Source organism: Cololabis saira, chromosome 2 (assembly GCF_033807715.1).
Source record: "Cololabis saira isolate AMF1-May2022 chromosome 2, fColSai1.1, whole genome shotgun sequence".
NCBI lineage: Eukaryota > Metazoa > Chordata > Actinopteri > Beloniformes > Belonidae > Cololabis > Cololabis saira.
Genome location: NC_084588.1, coordinates 28,811,163 through 28,831,782, shown reverse-complemented (window position 1 = coordinate 28,831,782; position 20,620 = coordinate 28,811,163). Strand labels below are relative to the sequence as shown.

The following is a 20,620-nucleotide window of genomic DNA, read 5'->3' as shown; positions in this document are numbered from 1 at the left end:
AATCGTGCCCTCTCCGCCCCAGCGCCGTCACTCACAGCTTTCATTCATATCCAGGGCTCATTAATGTCATGAGTTGAGCCCCCCGCCCCGTTTTTTTGCAAGCTTCTTTTTTTTCCCCTCCTTCTTTCAAGCAAATAAGCGACCTAACTCGTTTATGTCATCAGCATAATCACTTGGGAGAGGTCCTGAAAGCCAGGAGATCTGGGTCCCATCCTCTGAGGAAAGACGGGTTTGTGTAACTCTCCTCAAACCTGAGGGGAGCTCGGAGTGTTTGGTCAACGGCAGTGGTTCCTGGAAAAGATCTGAATCGTTTTATAACCAAACCCAGCTGCGGTGTTTGCTGCGGGCTGCAGGCTGTGCGTGCGTGTGTCTGTGTCTGTCTGTGTGTGTGTGTGCGTCTGCATGAGGTAGAAGGAGAGAAAGGGGTTCCTGTGCTTCCTTTTCCAAAAAGAGAGATAGGGAGGGAGAGAGGGAGAGAGAAAAAAAAAGAAGTTTGGACTTGCTCTCCCCTTGACTCTTTTTTTAGGCATGAACGGCGAGACCTGCGTTTCATACGGCGATATGACATCCATGGATTCATATTATAGCCCCTCTGCTGCGCAAGGTAGGGATCACCAGCCGGACCACTTCAGGACGTTCTCAGCTACTGACACCAAATACAGCCCCACTGCCTTCCTGCCCGACAAAGGTCAGGGTTACGGAGAAAAGTCCCGGAGCCCCTTCCAGCAGGAGTGCCAGTCATTGGATGCGGCCGCAGCTGGGCAAGGCTCTTTCAGCAAATACCACCTCTTCATGCAGAGGTCTTCTTGCAAAACTCCCCCGCAGGAGGACAAACTGCACCAGGACAGAGGACACAACGGAGCGCTCATCCCATCCTACGGTGAGTGGGGGACAATTTAAAACGAAGCGAGGTGAAATAAAGTGTTTGCATCTTCTTTTTTTCCCCTAAACCATTTGAATTAATAAGCTCTGCTTCTGCCTGAGCCTTTTTCAGTCAAGTTGTAAAAAAAAAAAAAACTATCTCTTTCTTGTTGCCTTGAAAGGTATATATGACTGAAATAAACTTAAACTAAACTAAACTAAACTAATATTTTCCATTCACTGCACTGAATCAGGATGTTTTTTTTCTCAGAGCCAAGCGCGCCCTTGATTCGTATTATATAATAAGTATTATCTAAACCCTTCGTGTAATTAATCATTTAAAATCCTCTCATGTGGGAGATTTGATCGCAGGTATAGGCAAAATGCGCAACAGTGGACTGACAGATAAGCAGTGATCGGGGTCCTTTTCTTCCCTGTCTTGGTTCATAAAGCCACTTGTCCAAAACCACTTTTACAAATGAAATTCCTTTTCTCTGCATCTCCAAAAGTCCCCAGCAAGTGACCAGCACGCGTTTTTCCACAGCAGCAGCATCCCAGCTCGCAGAGACGCGGCCCTGCAGTTGTGTGCGCTGCAGGGTCAAGAAGAGGAATAATCATCCCGGCTATCAAATTGTCTCTTTGGGCATCAAAATTAAATTAGAGCGCATTTAATGCGATAATCTGCATTACAATCCTCAACATCGGAGTTGAGTCGGACAATTGAATTAACAGCTTTCCAGATGGCACAAATAGTGAGCTCCAAACTGATAATATTTTCATTTCACTGCGCTGCCTGTTTGGATCCAATTAGGTTTAATTGCTTCTGTAATTGGTGAATGATGAGGGTGTGAATGAAACTTTGACCCTTGTAAGGTTTGCGGCCAGCCTTTGAAACGTTATTTCACTTTTCCCCCCGTCTTTAAAGCGCTTTTAGTATTAATACAAATATCAACCTCCTTAATGGCTATGTGTCACTTTCATTTAGAGTAGAGTTAATAATAATACTTATTATTATTATAATAATCCGTGTTTTTATTATTATTATTATTATTATTATTATTATTATTATTATTATTATTATTATTATTATTATTATTATTATTATTATTATTATTATTATTATTATTATTATTATTATTATTATTATTATTATCATCATCATCATCACCATCAAACACGAATGCGCGTTTTTCCAAATTTTAAATCATAAAAAGTTAAATAAAAATAAAAGAAGTTGCCGAAGCCAAGGCTTATGCAGTTCTGGTGTTATATGCACTACATCACCATTATTGTAGGGAGATAAATGGGCGGAATTTACTGAAAAATAAATACATCGATACATGAAAAAAAAAAAAAACATTTTTTCAAATATACTGAAATTATCAATACATGCTGTCGTACAATTTAAAACAAAAAGAAAAGACAAGACGAATAGAGGCTTGAGTTTTAGTCTCAGAGCTGCTTGTCCGTCAGAAAAGTTCTGAGTTTGAAGACTCGTTTAACGATGTTTAGTCAGTTCCTGGAGATCAGCCCTCTGGACACCAGTTTATGGCTCCATAATGTCAAAGCTGGGATCAATCTTTTTCAAAACGAGCGCGTTAAGTTTTTATTCCCTATTAACCCTGTCATAGATCCGAGATCAAATAAAATGCAGCCACAATTACTACTGACTAAAGCATATTCTACTTTGCTGGGCCTGGGAGTAACAATAGAAGAAAGAAAAAACAGAATTAATACGCAAGAAGAAAAGAACTGTAACAAATTGTTTAGTTTATTTGTAACATTTTTATTCATTGGATTTATTTTATTATAGTTTTAATGGTCATTTATTTATTTTTAAAGACCATTTAACATAAAAGGTTATGTAAGGCTATTTGGAAAACGTTAAATAACACATATTCCCTTTTACAAACCAACTTTCACCTAATTGTTCTATTATCTTATTTTATTTTATTACCATTATTATTATTTTAGCACCAGGGCTAGACTTTTCAATTGAAAATGTCAGGTTTTCATTCTTGCTATGCCAAAAAAGAGGCTTACAGGCCAATTGACAGTGAAACCGTCAGGAAAAAAAATTAATTTACAGACAAGAGCTCTCCCATTAAAACAACTCAGATGTCAAGCGTCTTTGTTTGCTTTTATTTCCCTGCTCTCAGTGACATGGCCCATATATAACCAAATAGCCCTCGAAAAAGAGTTTCTGCAGATAATAACTTTACAGAGGCAACTGAAAGTCGTGAGCTTGTGGCCTGCTTTGCTTGAGATCAGGACTGACTGAAGGGTTTGGCTGACTCCTATTACGCTGACTGACTGGACACAGATTGAAGGCAACTAAATATTCTGAAGGGGCTATAAGAGGGGAGATAATTAATGATATCCCTGCTGCTTTTATTGGAAAATGCACGAGGAGTTTTGGTTCATTTCTGTTATCAAAACTGTATTTTACTGTGTCAAAGAGGCAGTTTTAAATGATCAGATATTTGCTGTGCTGCCGTAATTTGCAGCCTGATCAGATCAGTCAGAGGTGTTGTGAAGGCTGGTTTCAGAGCTGTCTGAAGCTGAAGCTGTCAGCTGCAATTGAGGCATTTATTTGGCAGATGGAAAACAGAATGGTCTAATAAACATTTACACAGAGTCACTGCAAACATGTTTACACTCAGCATACTGCCAATCACTCTGCCGCATGAAATCAACAAGGTGGCTGTTGGAGAGTGGACAACTTCGAGGTGATGATGAGAGCTGACAGACTGACTGAAAATGAAAGAAAATGTTTTAGAAAGAGCAGAGCGAGCAATGAGGCTGGAAAAAAAAAAAGAACAAGCACAGTGGGAGGAGTGTTCAGAGCCTTTCTGTTGATGAAGGTCAAAGAAAAATGCTGTAATCTGAGTAAAATCCCTGTATTTAATTTTTTAACAGATAACACGTTTGTCAAGAAATACAAGCAGTCCACAGACGTTATGAAGCTTTACATGGCAAAAATTCCCTCCGAACAAATACAATTTACTTACAATGGAAGCCCTCGCTTTATTTAATTTCCAAAACATGTCAAACTGTGGAAGCACATCATGATTAAAAAAAAAGGCCCCTGGGGGAAGTTCAACCAGTCCCTCAGTGGTCCTGAAGCAGCCACCTATACATGTCTTTGTGACCCTCCAGAAACCTCCTCTTTTGATGTATCTGTGTTTCTCTTGGTGTCTGAAGGCTCTGACCTTTAGCTGGGTTTCCCTACCCCTCATCTGTTTGGAGAAAAAGGGTGAGTCTTCCTGCGTGCGCACAGCAGAGAAAATCAATTTGAAACCCCCTTTCGAAACCTTCTGGTGTCAAAGCACAGCCCTTTGCAACATTTGGGGTTGGTCTCATGTTTGACTGCACCAAGAAAACAAAGTGAGTCACTTTGTTGCTACATGAGTGTTGGATTGGAGGCAGTTTAATAAGATGATTGCATCTCTTATAACTTGCACAATCTTATGTCTTCAATTTGAAGACATAAGATGTCGATGTTTGGTCCTATTGAAGTGATCCATATGTGATATCCTGCAGGGACAGGTAAATAAGTTATCTATAGTACAGAATCAACACTCAGGTGTTTTGTCACTCTTTACCGTTTTTTTTCCCCCTCCCATCACCTTTTGTGACCCTCCCCAGCCATCCCAGCCTCTGATAATGGCCGTCTGTACAGACTGGTTGGAACAGGGAGTAATGGGAACCAGCCATGCAGCCTAGACAACCAAGGCACACTTCAGCAAGTCAATGACATGAGTGGAGGTGACAAGGACTCAGGATCATTTTACCACTTAGGTTCAAGTTTGGCAGGGTAATTTACATTAGGCTCAGTTTGCACGGCCAAGCGAGTGCAGGCAGGCAAAAAAGGCTCATGAAGTCCAGGACTTCCTTTGGTCTTTTTGTCACAGTTTCATTTGAACTGAACACTCAGAGAACCGTGGATGCATGAACCCCACATATCAGCTTAGAAGAGCTTTTTTTTATATTATTGTTTTTGAGACGTAAAAGGATAAAAAAAAAATGTTTTACTGGTCACTTTTATATTAACAGAGATTTAAATTTACATATCAAATTTTGAAAGGTTTCTAAAGATATGGTTGGCGGTATCTTTACAGTATTATTCTTAGTATAATTATTTTATGAAGAATAAAAATGTGTCAGTACTAACACTCTGTTTGTTTTTATCTTGGTTTCTGCAAGGTTATGTGTTACCTGTTTAATTGATTGCAGGTTTTAAACTTTTTGTCGACTTCAGTTTGGCTTGAGATCTTTCATCTGTTTAATGATTTAAATTTATTTCACTATCCTATATGTACTAAACGAGTATGTTATAAATGTGCGCTGAATCCCAAACTAATTCACTCTACAAAACCCACCCTTCTCTGTAAGACCTTTCTTTGGATGTATCAGGACTGTAACGGCTGATTGTATTTCCATCAGTTAGGTTTTAAACACAGGCTCATTAAATAAGATGGGATTTTCAGATGTTGTTGGATAAATAGCTTTTCTTTTTCTTTTTTTTCTGTGAAACTCAGAGACTATGGCTGTTGTTCCATGGTACACTGTTGGGACTGACGTCTTCAGTAAGTTTGCTGGTGGAAACTGGCCGCATTTTGTGCTCTCAAGCTATTTTTAAATATTTATATTCTCCGTCCCTGAATGTTCTTGATGGGAAAATGTCATTGCATATGTTCCTTAGTGAGATTTCATAACCTTTTGAACTCTTATTTTACTTGCAAACTCTTATGTTGTTGGTCGTAGAACAAAACCACAAGACGTTATAAATTCTCCTTTGCTCCAAAAAAGAGAAGAGAGAAAAGAAAACCTGAGAGAATGTGATAGTGACAAATTTTTATATTTTTTATTTTTCTATCATTTTAGTTTTGTGTCATGGCTCTGATAATTCAGTAGAATAAAAATTTTGTGTAATTTAAATTGAATGAAAATACAAAAATGATATTTCGTCAAGCTCCGTAAAACATGCAATTTTTCTCGGATCACAGCAGAGTAACATGCGTTGTGTCAAATGACATAGGGTGTGTGTGTGTGTGTGTGTGTGTGTGTGTGTGTGTGTGTGTGTGTGTGTGTGTGTGTGTGTGTGTGTGTGTGTGTGTGTGTGTGTGTGTGTGTGTGTGTGTGTGTGTGAGTGTGTGTGTGTGTGTGAGTGTGTGTGTGTGTTTACTGTCTCAATACATTTTGACTGGCAAACCTGCCCCTGCATCAAAAAATAGGCTTTTCATATCAAAGGACTCAATTATTATTATTATTTATACTTCTAAAAGATACAAGGTCAGATTTTAACAAAGAGCCGGATAAAGTGGTGTTTTTGACAGAAGCGGGAGATCTACTGTGAGCTTTGATTATGGATATTTTAAAATTAACAACAAACACAAATAATGTGTATATTTGAAAACTTTGACCTATGTAATTAGTTAACTGATCAGTGATCTGGTCCAGATCTTGACATTTGTGCTGCAGCAGCCAAGGAGCGTTACACCTTATAAGAAAAGCTGGTATAGAAACAAACAAAAAAAAAAAAAGTTATTCTTCCATTCGTTAAATACTTAAAACTCGGCTAAATGGTAATCTTCCCTGCACATGTCTAATTGTAAATTTGTCATAAACATTTGTACAATGGAGCAGAGGGTATTGTTTTTTGTTGTTTTCGTTTGTTTGTATTTCTTTTTCCTTGTGCAATCTACTCCCAAGTGGCCAAAAAAATTGCAGGTTTAAAATGTGATTATTTTTCAGTATGAAAATGCTTTGATACACATAATAATAATAATAATAATAATAATAATAATAATAATAATAATAATAATAATAATAATAATAATAATAATAATAATAATAATAATAATAATAATAATAATAATAATAATAATAATAATAATAATAATAATAATAATAATAATAATAATATGCCACCACCACCTCATGGCTTTGATCACATGGACTTTTAAGCTGCTTATGAACTATTTCAACTATTACATCTTAATCTAGTTCAGGGATCTTGTGAAGTAATTGGTGAAAACAGCATAGTACTTAGATTTATTTCTCTTTCTCTCTTCTCTTTTTTTCACCGTCTGAAGGTGAACGTGTTCTATAGACCTTCCCCGCTGATTTGAGTCTGTTTGTGATCTTGTTTGGGATTTTAGGCGGACGTATGGAGTGACACACATAATGCAAAAACAAAACAACACTCCAATCATCATTACACTGGTTCTTTCGTTGCAGCCAATCAATACGCTCACTCCCACCCCCATCCTAGATGGATGATGCAGGAAAAAAACACTTGGTGATTACTTTACCTGCTCTCTGCTTTCCATCACCTTTCTTTTCTCTCTCCTTCAACTACAGATATTTCTTTTGCAACTGGACCGACACGTTGTTAATCACGCTCGGTCACTGTGTGGTGTGTAATTTATAGTGTTTCCTCTTAACACAGTGAGCTGACCCCAGTCATCCCAGTCAATAAAGAGGCGAGGAAGGTGCCCTGTCGCTTTATGGCCATTTAAATTATACTTTGATGTTGCTCCCTTATTTTCAACTGTGCAGCAGTTAAAGCTGTCCGACTGCGCTGACCGTCTGGCCCACGAAAGGTTTAGCACTGATATCCACATGCCCACACAAAATTAAGTACGTGCGGCACCGTGAGTGAATGTCATTGTATGAATACATATGAAATTGTTGCATGTGTAAACACAGAGTTGTACACCACAACCAGGTGTTCCAGTTCTTCTTTACACTTTCTGTCCAACCATTTTCTGGAGAACTTTCTGTGCTCACGCAGAGCTGCAGACATGTCTCTCTTCATTCTGCAAATAGATCACATGCTGACAGTTGGATCCAATGAAAAGTAAAACACTTTTTGGTGCAACTAAAGACATTTCAGCATAGCATGGCACCATAGTGTTTTCAACTGCGCAAAGCTAAAGGCAGACGTGCAAGTGTTCGCTGAAATGAAATCGATAACTCTTGTGTACTGAAAGGAAAATGCAACTATACTCACAAACATTTTACTTTTTTTTTTCTAAAGTAAGCCTTTGTTAGGGCCTTCACACACATGGCGTTCCTTCCAGGAGGGGGTCCAATGGCATTCACCTTAAGCAGTGTTTGAGAGCCTCACCACTACAGCAGATTGCAAAAACAAAAAGCAGGAGACTGTCACAATATCCTGCTTCTGCCAAAAAAACATCAGTAATGCAAGCTAAACAACTGCCTTTGATCACGAGAGGCCTCGTGATTTCAGGCAGCTTGCGAGCTTGTGCTTCATGAGGACTGCTGGTGCTGGCCAGCGAAATATGATTAAATAACTATGATATTTGTGGTGGGATGAAACACATTTGCCCCCATCCAGTACAACAGGATGTGTTACTCATGAACACCACAAGTCCATGTTCCAATCTCCTGGGGAGAGGAACCTGAACTTCAGGGGATCATGTTGTGATGACATGCATCAGGGCTACTTTCTATTGATCAAGTACCATGATGTAAAATCCAGCTTGGATAACGAGAAAGGCTTTGCTCTCATCTTGGAAGGTCTAAAAACATAAAGCAAAAATAGTGCAACACGTTTAGTCTAACGATGCTTCTTAAGGCGCAGTTTTCTTGAGCAAGGTTTTTCATTGGAGTTGATAAAAACGCGGTCTGCGTTTCATCTCCAGATTTGGCCATCAAAATTCTGTTTCATTCAGTATTTTCAGAAATGTGCCAAATGTTATAGAGTAATGGGTGCTGAGTGCGGGTTTCCACTTTGTAATTTGCCTCTATGTTTATGCTCATTAAACTACTTAAATTATTTTCAATTCACTTCAATTTATATTGCAACAAATATCTATATATGTCACATGCTTCAAATACAAGATTACATCGCAGGTTTAAGACCCTAATGTATCAAAGATTCATCTATTTCTCACATAGAAAACATTTGACAGCAAGGATTATTATGTACTATTTTGGTATTAGTATGGACAGCAGGATGTTGTTATAGCACTGGCATTTAAATAGTTTACAGAAAATGACCTCAAAGAGCACATCTTTCAGAAATGTGTTCTTAATAAATCCATAAAGGGCCTTTAATAATGCAGTACTGACATCAGTATGTCGGAAATAATGTTTCATTTTTCATACACCAAAGGCAATCTCTTTTATATAATGACATTTCAGCTATCCGAAACAGCCACCATCCATGGTCTCTAGAAAAAATTATAGAACCAAAAAGGAAATCTTATTTGGTTAATGCTTATATAGCTCAGAAGAAAAGGATGTCATCAATAGGGTTGTATATGAGTGAAAAACCGGAGTGAAAAGTTGTATAATAAAATCAAATTTAGGTAAGCTATGGAGTTATAAAAAAAATAGATGATACAAATAGAAAAAACATGTGCACATAAATAATAGAAGCAAGTCTGGTGAAACATATAACTTGATTTATGTGTTGTATGCACATGAGAGATCAGGTAATCCACTGATAATACCAGCATCTGCAGTAGAGATGAATATAGTAAAGTGTAAAGATACACTTAATCAACTGACAAGTTGTCCATCCACCTCACCTTGAAGTGCATCAAGCAGCTAGGTGGTGCATTCAGGGTCACTACGTGTATTGAAGATGTCTGTAGTGCTTTACTGTAAAAAGGAATATGAACACACACGTCCTGGTTCGAACCTGGCGAACCATCGTATACCGTCGTATAAGCCGAGATGTCATTACTCTTGAACATCACCTCAGATCAGAATGCATCTTTGAACAGGAAAGTGAAGGGAGTTAGCAAAGTGAGCGACACTACTCTCACAGACTACTCTCACACGTAGAGGGATAGTTTGGAGTGAATGTGCATTAATGAAGACTGGTGTTTACAGGCTGTTAGTTCAGAAGGATGCAGCAGCGGGGGTGAAAGGAGAGCTGAGACAAGAACACTGGCAGAGACGGGGCTGTGGAAAGTTATGATCAGAGAGCTGCCTGGGGTTTTACAGCTGAACTGCAGCCACGGTGAAGCTGTGTGTGTGTGTGTGTGTGTGTGTGTGTGTGTGTGTGTGTGTGTGTGTGTGTGTGTGTGTGTGTGTGTGTGTGTGTGTGTGTGTGTGTGTGTGTGATAGAAAGGGAAAGAGGTATTTTTATCTCTTTTGCATGGCTGGAAACTACTCCGTAGCAATTTAATTGTGGCGATCTTGCTGCCAGGTGACTCTGCAGCCACACGATAGACTCCAAACAAATGCCAGACGGATAAACAGCATCTGAGTGGAAGCGAGGGGGAGGTTGGTGTTTATGTGTGTGCGTATGAGCGGAGGAGGCTTTTTGGTGGGGGATTGTCTGCTGAAAAAAGAAGTGCAACTTTCATTTGGTGTCTGTACCCCCACACATCACAGGATGATTTACGAACCACAACTGGATTCTGTAAGCAGCCACTTATACATCCAGAGACCAACACACTCAGCACTGCACATCAACAAATTTCACCGCAGAATTTTTTCACTTAAAGCAAGAAATCCCTTTGTTCCACCCTATCAAACCTCATGAATTACAATATTGATCCCACAAATGAAGACACTACCAGAGGCTAGGGGCCGAATTTTGAAGCTCAGCACAACAGAGGCTTTAGTTTTATGCACCACCCCCCCCCGTTTGTTTGCCTTTAGATGCATCTGATAAAACCATGTTAATTTCCCACAGAAAAGTTTCCGAGTAGGTCTCAGATCCATTCAGTGCAACTTAGACTCAGAAACAAGAAGCTTTATAGATACATTTTTCAGTATCCAATGAAAACAAATACTGCAAAAGGCAAGCTTTAATGCTTTTCTGAAGGAGCCAGAAATAGATACAAGAGGTTTGGTGTCCTGTGTTTAGCGAATATAAGTAATAGGGATAGACAGGAAACATGGGAATGAGAGCAGTGGAATTACATTTTGTGAAAATTGGGCTGGATGGGAATCAGCAGAGGCTCAATAGAGATGGTATTTGCATCCATGTACTAGGCAGCTGAAAATCAGAGCTATCTTGAAGCTAATATCTTTTTTTTTGTGTTTATTCTGTCTCTGCAGGTAAAGACAGTTCACGTCTGACAGATTCTGATTTGGCGCCAGACTCTGACCCACCTGGAATGGACACCAGATACCTGTCTGTGAAAGATCAAGGAGTGAAGACGGCCTCTGACAGGCCGTCGGGCACCGACTTAGCCAGCTCGCTGGACAAGGCTGACGGCAGTGAGAGCAACAAAGGCAAGAAGAGACGCAACCGCACCACCTTCACAAGCTACCAGCTGGAAGAGCTGGAGAAAGTTTTCCAGAAGACGCACTATCCTGACGTGTATGCCCGAGAGCAGCTGGCACTGAGGACTGATCTGACTGAAGCTCGTGTGCAGGTAATCCGGCTAAACTAAAAACAATCAACTGTATTTGCAGGGATTTCATGAAACACCGTTCAACATTTTCCAATAAAGTTGACAATGCGGGCAGCAACTATTGGCCCGTACTATCAATATGTTAAAAAGCAACTCCTTGTCACAGCAGAACAGGATTTAAACAAAACCCCCTCATGGATCCTTCAGCATCTGCAGCTCTGCAGAGATAACGTCACTCACAGAACGACATGAGAGATTTATCTAGTAATGTGGGAGTCAGGGGAGAGAGTGGGGGAGTGGGAGGTAACAGAGGCCAGGGGGCCCAGGGGGCTGAGGTTTGAGCTGCCTGGGCCTCATATGTGGAGTTTAAGGAGTGCAGACTTTCATCAGCACATGACTCTGCTGCGTTTTTAGTTGCGATTGTCTCAGTGACTTCTTCTTTTGCACTTTTACATGCCAGTTTTCCAGAATCTGACCGTTCATTTCTGTCAGTGTCAGTCTGGGCCGAGGTACGGAGCGTCCCTATAACCTTCTACCACACTAACATACGAACCCGTCATGACCGACTGCTGTGATGCATTCCAACATCAATGAGCAGAGAAGGAAACCTCCACCACGTTATGTGCCATGCCTCTGTGTGGTGGATATGGACGGCAACCAAAGCCCCTGGATTTTCTGTGTTTTCCTTTCATTAACATCCCGTTCAGACAAGAATGTGTCCCTGCTGTGGTCTCCTGGGTAGGTGTGAAGCCTTTCCCGTGGGTTTTGATTAAGCTGGTGACGGATATTCCGGGCCTATTTCCTAGTAGACGGCTCCCAGATCTTTTCTAAAACAATAGCTCCAATACTCTGGCAGCATTTTTTGATGTGTGTCAGTGGTTTACATAGGGTGGGATAAGAGCTCTATTAAAACCAAACTTCAACATGACGAGCTGGAACGGTGGGCAGGAAATACAGGAAGTGTGTGCGGCCACAGGGTTATAACTCATCCCGATTCTGTGAAGGTATGCTGCTCTGCTGCTCGTACTATCACAGACCTGCCTGCCTCAGATGGATGCAGCTTTACAGCCGTCAGCTCTCCCAGCGGTCCTCTTAAACACTCAAGTTAAAAAGATAAAAGACAAGAGATACTATGTCAGTCAGTGAATGGGTTCTGTGCTTTATTCAACTCATTCACACGCAAAAGGAAGGGCTTACAGCTCATCAGTTAGGCATCTGGAGAGAAAAGAACATTAAAAAAAAAGGATTCACTGCTGATGAAAAGCTTGCGTTTAAAATTGCATGCATTTCTGCTTTGTTACAAAGACCTGATAGTAGTGTAACTTCATTGTCTAGTGGTTCTCCAACAAAAAAAAGAAGAAAAAAAACAGCAGACTTTCATTTGAACAACATCAGGGCCCAGGGTTGTTTGCTTTTTCAGTCTCAGGGTTTCAAAGGAAAAGGTTGAGTTCAGATCTTGAGTCCTACACACTACACGGAAAGGTCAGGGGCCAAGGGTCAAGAGTTTCAGTAGCATCACATCTCCCAGATTTGCTGTTCTGATAGTCCAGAGAGCCAAGATACCATCCAATGTGGAGTTCACTCCAAAAAAAAAACACAGGTGTCCATTTCAGTTTATGTATGAAAGATGAAAAGCTGATCTGACCCGCGGAGAGGCAGAGGAAGCAAGCAGATGATCAGTGCCGATCTGCAGGAATGCAACGTGAGCCGAGAAATGTCTAGTTTTATGTTGTTTTAACGTGACATGACTTGTGTCACTAAGGGGACGTGAAATTAGTGACAGTCGTCCTTTAAGTATCTAAGTATAAATAAATTATCATCTTACATGTGAGCGGAGACTCATTAAATGAGGCGTATATGCATTACATCACAGCCTGTTTATGAAATGCACGTGACACAAGATTTGCAAAGTCTTTCAAACACTGGGTTGCAACAACTATGTGAGATGGTTGAATCTGTCTTACATAAGACAGGGTTGGAGTCCCTTGTAAGTTCATGGTCTCCTTTCCTACAGGACTTTGACCAACCAGGGGAACCTTGAAGACACTTGACTAACTGAGCTCTGCCTGTAGCAGAATGGTTTTGTTTTTTTCAAATTGTCTCCCCTTGTAACTGTCAGTCTTTGTTGGTCTGAGATTAGAGGTTACGCAGTGAATTATTATGCAGTTAAAAAGAACAAATTCACATATACTGAACATCAAAACTTGTCTGAGGTGTTTCGGTTATATTATTAGTGCTTTGGGGGTGTTGGAAAACTGAAGCCAGCCTCAGCTTTGGATTTCTTTTGACTTGGTATGGAGCCTGAAATGAGTGACAGCAGAGGTGAACTATCAATCCTCTGAGCCACTCTCTCACTTCAAAGTGTTTTCGGCCCTGCGCGGCTCTCCTGCTGGGGCCAGTTTGGCATTTCTCTGCTCTTTCTCTTTGGGGCTGTAGCATAAATAAAGCCTCATTGAAAGTCTACCAGCTACTTAAGCTGTCAAGGTCTTTACCAATTACTGTCAGAGAGCAGTGTGTGCAATGCAAAAATATGTTGTCCATGTGTAATAGCCAACAGACCTGGACAAACTTGGCACAGGGCAGAGGCTTCGCTGGTGAGAGCTGCCGGTGATGGTAGTATGATGGGAAGAAACTGATAAACACTTAAATAATGTATGATTATCAGAGTCGTTTCCATCATAAAAAAGATTTTTAATCATTTTTTTTTTACAGAGAAGTATCTTGTATGGGGTTGGAGACCCTGATCACAAAAGAAGATATATGAAAACATCAAGGAGGGAAGGATTATTTCCACGGATCTGTGTACTTCTTTAATTTAGATGGAGACAGTGTCTCAAAGCTCAAAGAAGTTTTAGGCTTCAGGAAATTAAAAGGGAAAAAGCAAACAAACCTCAGTTATAATCCTATCTCACTTTTTAATTTCCCCCACTGGCCTTTTAGCAAAGCATCTGAGCGAAGGGTGGACACATCATATTAGAAAAAAGCCAGGTAGAAAGATTTTTCTAGCTTAATTTGTGCCATTATGAGTCAAAGTTGCAAACCGTAACTTAAATCTTTAATTTTACATCTTGAATTTTGATTACAAGAAAAATGATATTGAAAGTAGTAATGGATGTATGAATGCTTGGTTTTCCTTTTTTTTTTTTACCAAAATTGCCAGATTTAGATGTAAAAAAAACAACAAAAAAAGCTTTTTTGGACGGACAACAAATAAACAAAGGTACGGTAAGGTAATCAGGTCATTGGCACACTTCTTGTAGGCTGATTCCTCTTAGTCCCCTCATTTCAAGTGCATTTACACATCTTTAGTTGCCTCTGAATTGCACGCCTGCTTTTTGTGATCTGTAGATATTATTCTTGTGGCAGAACTGCCACATATGCTCACGCTCACATTTTTCCACTTGAAACAGAAACTTAGATCTGTATCTTCTGAAGGGTATTTCCTTTAGATTTAAGGGGAAAATCGTGTTGAGGGTTTGGGTCACACCATCTTCCTGCTTCTGATATTTCAGCCTCACCTTGACTGCAGCCGCTGTTTCTCATGAATGGACGACTGCTGCCTTGCTCTGTCAGATGAAATGTAAGACGCTGCTGTTAGTTTTATGACAATGGGTCAATTTCATCTTGCAGGTGTGGTTCCAGAACCGGCGAGCGAAATGGAGAAAGAGGGAGCGTTTTGGCCAGATGCAGCAGGTCCGAACACACTTCTCTACTGCCTACGAGCTGCCTCTACTAGCACGTCCTGAGAACTATGCACAGGTACAGAATCACAACTTCTCATGTGACTCAACCTCCAAAACCCAAACACGGTTATTCAGCTTAAAGGGATGATTTTTGTACTGCTTTTACCACGACTTAAGTCTTTGAACTACGGACAGCCTGAAAACAATTTAGTCTGTTAAAAAAAGAAATTATCGTAAAGAAAAGAAATTGGATCCTTTGTTCAAAATGATCCAATTCAAGTTCAAAAGTAATTTATTTTTCTTGATATTTTCTTTGAAAATTGACATAATTGGTAATCACTTATGTGACCTGGATATAATATGGAAATTGTCCTAAACTTTCCAGTCAGCCACACTTTAACATGTAACTTGTCTCATTTTTTCCAGTCTCTGATTTAATAAAACTTTATTGTGAATAATACATTATCTTTAAATCAGGAAGAAAGCAAAGCACTAATCTTTTCTGAAAAAAAAACTATCTGCGGGCACATTACAGTTAGATTTGTTTGGTGATAGAGTAGCACAAGTAACTTGTTGAGTTTAGAGTTAAGCTAAGCCTGACTGGTTGCATGTACTAAATTTGTAAATTATAGTTCTAGTAAATAACTTATATCAAATATCAGTGATTAATAGCCAATGTGATGTAATGTAATGTAATAGAGTGAATATTGGCATAAAAACCTTTATGATAAATTGTGCCCCCTCACACCCTTTACTGAAACCATGGGTGGAGATGATTGCTACACAGAAAAACATGCCAAGAAAAACGTTTTTGAGGGTAGATTTATCTCTCCAGGACTGCCTTCACACAAGGAAATGACCACAACCAATGTTTGTGCACATAATCTAGTGATTTTGTTAATCTTAATGAATTTAAAATGCAATCCGACAGAATATTACTTTATGTTCATTTATTTTATCACTCCAAAAACTGGTCATGGTTTATTGGGGTTTATATATGAGATACTGATTTCCCTTTGTAAATGAGCAGTAAGATGCTGGTGTATGCTGCAAAAGCACGTTAAACCAACACTAAGTGCATAATAACATACTATAAGCTATAATTGTGTGATACGCTGTTATTTAACTGTAAGGGCATAACATTAGTTTCAGGTAAAGGAAGGGGGGACAAACTTTAATGACACCTTCAGTGTTTTGCCTGTTTCCGTTTCTACTTGTCCCATCAATCTGTATTAAATATGGAAGATGCCACCTAGTGTTCAGCGTCAGGAAGTACATCACGTTACAAATGGCTTGGCTCCATGCTAACGCTGATGATGGCAACATTGCTAAGGCTAACTAGTTGCTAAGAAACTAAAGCCTACATTTGTAGCCTATGCAATTTCTCTACTTAGTCAAAGAACTTTTTTTCAAAAGCCTTTTTGTTATTTGAGTTGTGCATATGCTAGCACGGGATGCTTGCATAGCCTAAAATTTTCAATACATACAAAGCAAATAATGCTTTGAGAAATCAATGTTTTCAGAGCATTATGTAATTTTATAACTATGTCAAATCGTTAATGGATGTTCCCTTAATAACGAATACACTTCTGGATGTATCACATGAGGCGTTCCACAGTAGAGACACGTGTTAACCTAGCCCTTGGTCACACATACGCATTGGCAGCATCATCAGCTTTTCTGTTAATTGACTATGAATGAGGTATCATCAAATGTTCCCATGATGTAATGTAAGTTCATTGTGTTGCGTTGGAAGCATTGCTGCAATTAACTTTACAGGCCTCAACCCAAGTGTCACCCAATGAAATTGTGGCTACACATCTAGTATTTTCCAGTGAAAACACACGGAGGCAGGACGCTGTTAAAGGTTCCTACTTTCTTATGTAGCTAGTGCAAAGACATCAGAAATGCCCACCATCGTTCCTGCAGCATTCCTGTGCCAATGCACTGTGATGGAATAAAAATTTACATTTTTGCCAGGATGGACTGACAAAAAAAAATTCTTGGAAGTGTTTATTGTTCATTTCACAACATTAACTCCCAACAATGTTTCAGATACAGAACCCCTCCTGGATCGGTGGCGGCAGTGCAGCGTCTCCCGTCCCGGGATGTGTTGTCCCCTGCGACACCGTGACTCCCTGTATGACACCTCACCCCCACTCTGCCAGTGGGGTGTCTGATTTCCTGGGCGTTCCAAGCCCTGGAGGTCACATGGGACAGCCTCACATGGGCAGCCTGTTTGGCGGATCTCCTGGTATGGCTGCGGGCATCAACACCTATGATCTCAACATGGACCCTGATCGCAAGTCCTCCAGTATTGCCGCTTTGCGTATGAAAGCCAAGGAGCACAGCGCGGCCATATCTTGGGCCACATGAGGGGCTGATGGAGGACCTTGCTGACCCCTGAGATGGCGATGCTACCCCAGCATGGAGGGTGGGGGACAACACCTTCAAAAATGCTGCAATGAATTAATTATATAATGAAAAAAAAAAAAAGATTTGAGAAAAACGAGTGATGCCATTTTCCAGCGCCTGTCCGGGGAGAAAGCAACCACCGTGTGTAAGCGTGCTGGGAGGCGATGCTGTTCTGTACCAGGACACGCAGTGTAGTGATGAAGATAGGCAAAATAAGAAAATCTGAAGAATTTCAGCCAAATCCATGCACTTATTTGCTCAAATCCAAACATTTCTGTTTGTACAGTGCTTTCAGTGTCAGATTTAGTTTGGTGCTATTTTATTTTTACTTTGTTATTTAAATTTTAGAGTGTTATTGTTTGTTTTTTTTTTCACTCCCATTCATTTTTGGTGGTTTTGATTTGACAAAAAGCTCAGCAAGCATCCTTATACAAAGCTGATGTTAACATTTAGCTGTTTCGTGCCATGTACAGGCTTTTCTACAGCAATCTTTATCAACATTTACTCATTAAACTGAAGTTAATGCTCGTGCACATAGAAAAGCTTCAGTAAAACCATCTGGCAGATGGGTCAACTTCAACAAAAATGATAAAAATAACCAGTGTGTTTTAGCGAACCAAAAATGTAGAAGTGATTCTCCCCTCATATGTAAGTTAAGTTGATTAAATGCGGTTTGCTTAAATGTGGTCAGTTTGAAAGATCCACCTGCTGCACTAACCCGTCCTGCAAATGCCCACAGAGACAGGAAGAGATGGAGGAAGAGGTGTGAGAGGAGCACAGCAGGTCTGCTGCTCTCTGGGCTGGAGAGCCTGGAAGTGCCGTTCTCCAAACACACGCAGGCCTGTTTTCAAGGGGACCGTCTCCAAAGGTGCACATAACTCTACCCCGTCCATTTCTAGACTCTCAGGCTTTGAGAAAAGAGGTGCCTACTTGTCAGTTAGAGTGCCAGGAATAACATAGAAAACCCACAGAAGCTTCCTTTGAAACACACGAGACTGTTGGGCATTACTTAATGTGTGTTTACCCTTTTTAAACCTTGGAAAGACGCCAGTGTTGAGCAGCGAATTCTGGACATTTCAGATGGCTGACTTTTCTGTCAAAGTGGTTCAGTCGAGAAGAAGCAACACACATGTTAATTTTATTTATTTCTTCTTTCTTATCTCCATCTTCAGTCACTCTGATGTCTCATTGTACCACAAAATAAAAAAAAACACTTTAATTATTTCTTACTGACATCTTTACCGTCAGATGGTCGACTGACGCACGGCTTTGAGGTCCCCACATTTATTGATCAACTGCAGGTTTTTAGCCATTCAATTACAAATTCAAATTTCAACACCGTTACTTTATATGTGATGTGATATTGTTTTCTGAATCAGGATTTGCCAGTTAGTTTTTGGCTCTTCAGAAAAAAAAGAAAAAAGAAAACCCATACCGATTCTCCCAAGTGAAGGGAGATGATCCTGAAAAGAAAAGCCCTCCCAACCCCCCTACCACCCAGCATCTGGTCTGTGGCCAACGAATGGAGAACAGAATATAAAACATCTTCAGAAAAAGATGCAAATAAGTTACAAACTACAAAACTAGAAAACTTCACATTCACACAGCACTATTTTAGTCCATGAATATATTTACAGTTTAATTTAATGAGTCTGGGCAATGCTTTTTCTGCACAATCACACACAAATGAATGCATCAGAGGTAACGTGGGGTTCAGTGTCTTTTCCCATGACACTTTGACATTTGGACTATGCGGATTTAAGCCACCGATCATCTGGCTGGTAGCCGAGTTACAGGCTCCTGGTTGGTTCTAACATTTTGCTGCAGATCCTTCAGCCAGTTTGAAGCGTAATTTTTGTCTCTCTTCAGGTGCTTTCTGTTAAAGATGTTTTAATGGCTTACAAGAGTCCTTTTTGGAAAGGCACATTCTAGTTTTTCCTTCAAAGGGTTATCAATAGGATTTAGGCCAGGTCAACGTTAAACAGCTAATCTTTTCCCATCCAGTCATCCTTTGTGCTGTTGTTTGTGTGTCTTGTGATCAGAGATCCAAGACCTTCATCAAACATTCGGTATCTCATTTTTTATTTTTATTTTTTAAACAGAGCCCCTCTTGAATCAGTGTGTAGTGGATAGTCCAGACTGAAATCACCACCACTTAACGTCATTCTTGGGGCTACGTCTTAGGAAGAGCTTCAGAGTTTTATGAGCCCTTAAGCTCTTACGTGAATGTAATTTACCCTTTGGAGCTTTGGAGTTTCTTTGAAGATACTATTTCGGATATTTTGAAACAACTCTGTTATGAGCTTCATTTTTAGAAAGAAACAGAAAACTATTCAAACTTTAATAATGCAATAACACTTATTCAACAAATGTATTTGTTAATTCAGGTCTCATCAACATTTAGTAATATGTACTTTTTGTGGGTTTAAACTGAAATTAACTTGAAGGACACCAATAATTCTGTTCAAGTACATTTTATGTTTGTTTTAAATCAAAAAGAAATATCTTTTTATGGATGCAGCGAGGATGAATCAGTTTAACATAACTAATATCTGAAACATATCTGATGTTTGAAATATTTTTATACAATTGAATGGTATTGTATGGTGCTTAATAGCTCCAACCAACACCAGGTACAATTGGTCAAAAATTAAAATTGTAAAATTGTAATTCTTTATCCTGGAGAATCTGAACAAATACTTGGCCTCCACCTTAATTAGATTTTGTTTTCTTATCTAACTTTTTTAATGTATTTTTGTTTTTTAAAAGAGGATCACTGTTTTGTAAAATGCCAAAAAGACACGTAACTCCTCTGCCTCCATTAAAGTCAAAGCTTTTATTCATTTTGTCAGGGCTTCAACAATATGTTTGTGACTTTTAAGAAAGGTGAAAGAACATACAGTTAAAAGTCAGCTGATCCTATCCAGATATCTCATATTTTTCTGAGGATATTCTCCTACAAAATGCTGATGGTAAACTGCTTGTTCACTGATGACGGTCCACTCCAGTGACAGAGAGTAAGCTGGACTCTGTAACCTTTCAGCTGAGCGGATTCTCCAAACTACATCCACTTTCCAGTCCAAATGCAAGGCATGTGTATGCAGAGGGGACAAATCTCAGAGCCGATGACGGTATCCTTCCCAAAGCGAACATGGGGCCCCCTGTGTTACAGCTGAGAGGCTGGACAGAGGGTGGGTCGCGAGGGTGTCTGCTGTGTTCCGGTGTTCTGGGAAAAGGACAGTGCACACAGCTGTGCTCAGGGGGTAAATGCAAAACAAACATGCCTCACACATGCTTCCCCCTCAGCTGTCA

At 39.8% G+C, this 20,620-nt stretch overlaps 1 protein-coding gene across 1 annotated transcript; it reads left to right on the top strand.

The window, feature by feature from the left end:
• The first annotated feature begins 226 nt into the window (after positions 1-226).
• On the top strand, positions 227-19,689 carry alx4a (ALX homeobox 4a). The gene is made up of 4 exons (XM_061742666.1): positions 227-880; positions 10,912-11,231; positions 14,841-14,969; positions 16,949-19,689. Exons 1-4 carry the CDS (start codon positions 529-531, stop codon positions 17,267-17,269), a joined length of 1,122 nt encoding a protein of 373 aa, XP_061598650.1. The 5' UTR covers positions 227-528; the 3' UTR covers positions 17,270-19,689.
• Positions 19,690-20,620: the final 931 nt, after the last annotated feature.

Bases quoted from the DNA above. Each gene is read 5' to 3' on its own strand.
- alx4a (XM_061742666.1), top strand. From the start codon at position 529: ATGAACGGCGAGACCTGCGTTTCATACGGCGATATGACATCCATGGAT. The intron at 11,232-14,840 runs GTAATCCGGCTA...TTCATCTTGCAG, and splicing joins TGACTGAAGCTCGTGTGCAG to GTGTGGTTCCAGAACCGGCG. The intron at 14,970-16,948 runs GTACAGAATCAC...ACAATGTTTCAG, and splicing joins GTCCTGAGAACTATGCACAG to ATACAGAACCCCTCCTGGAT.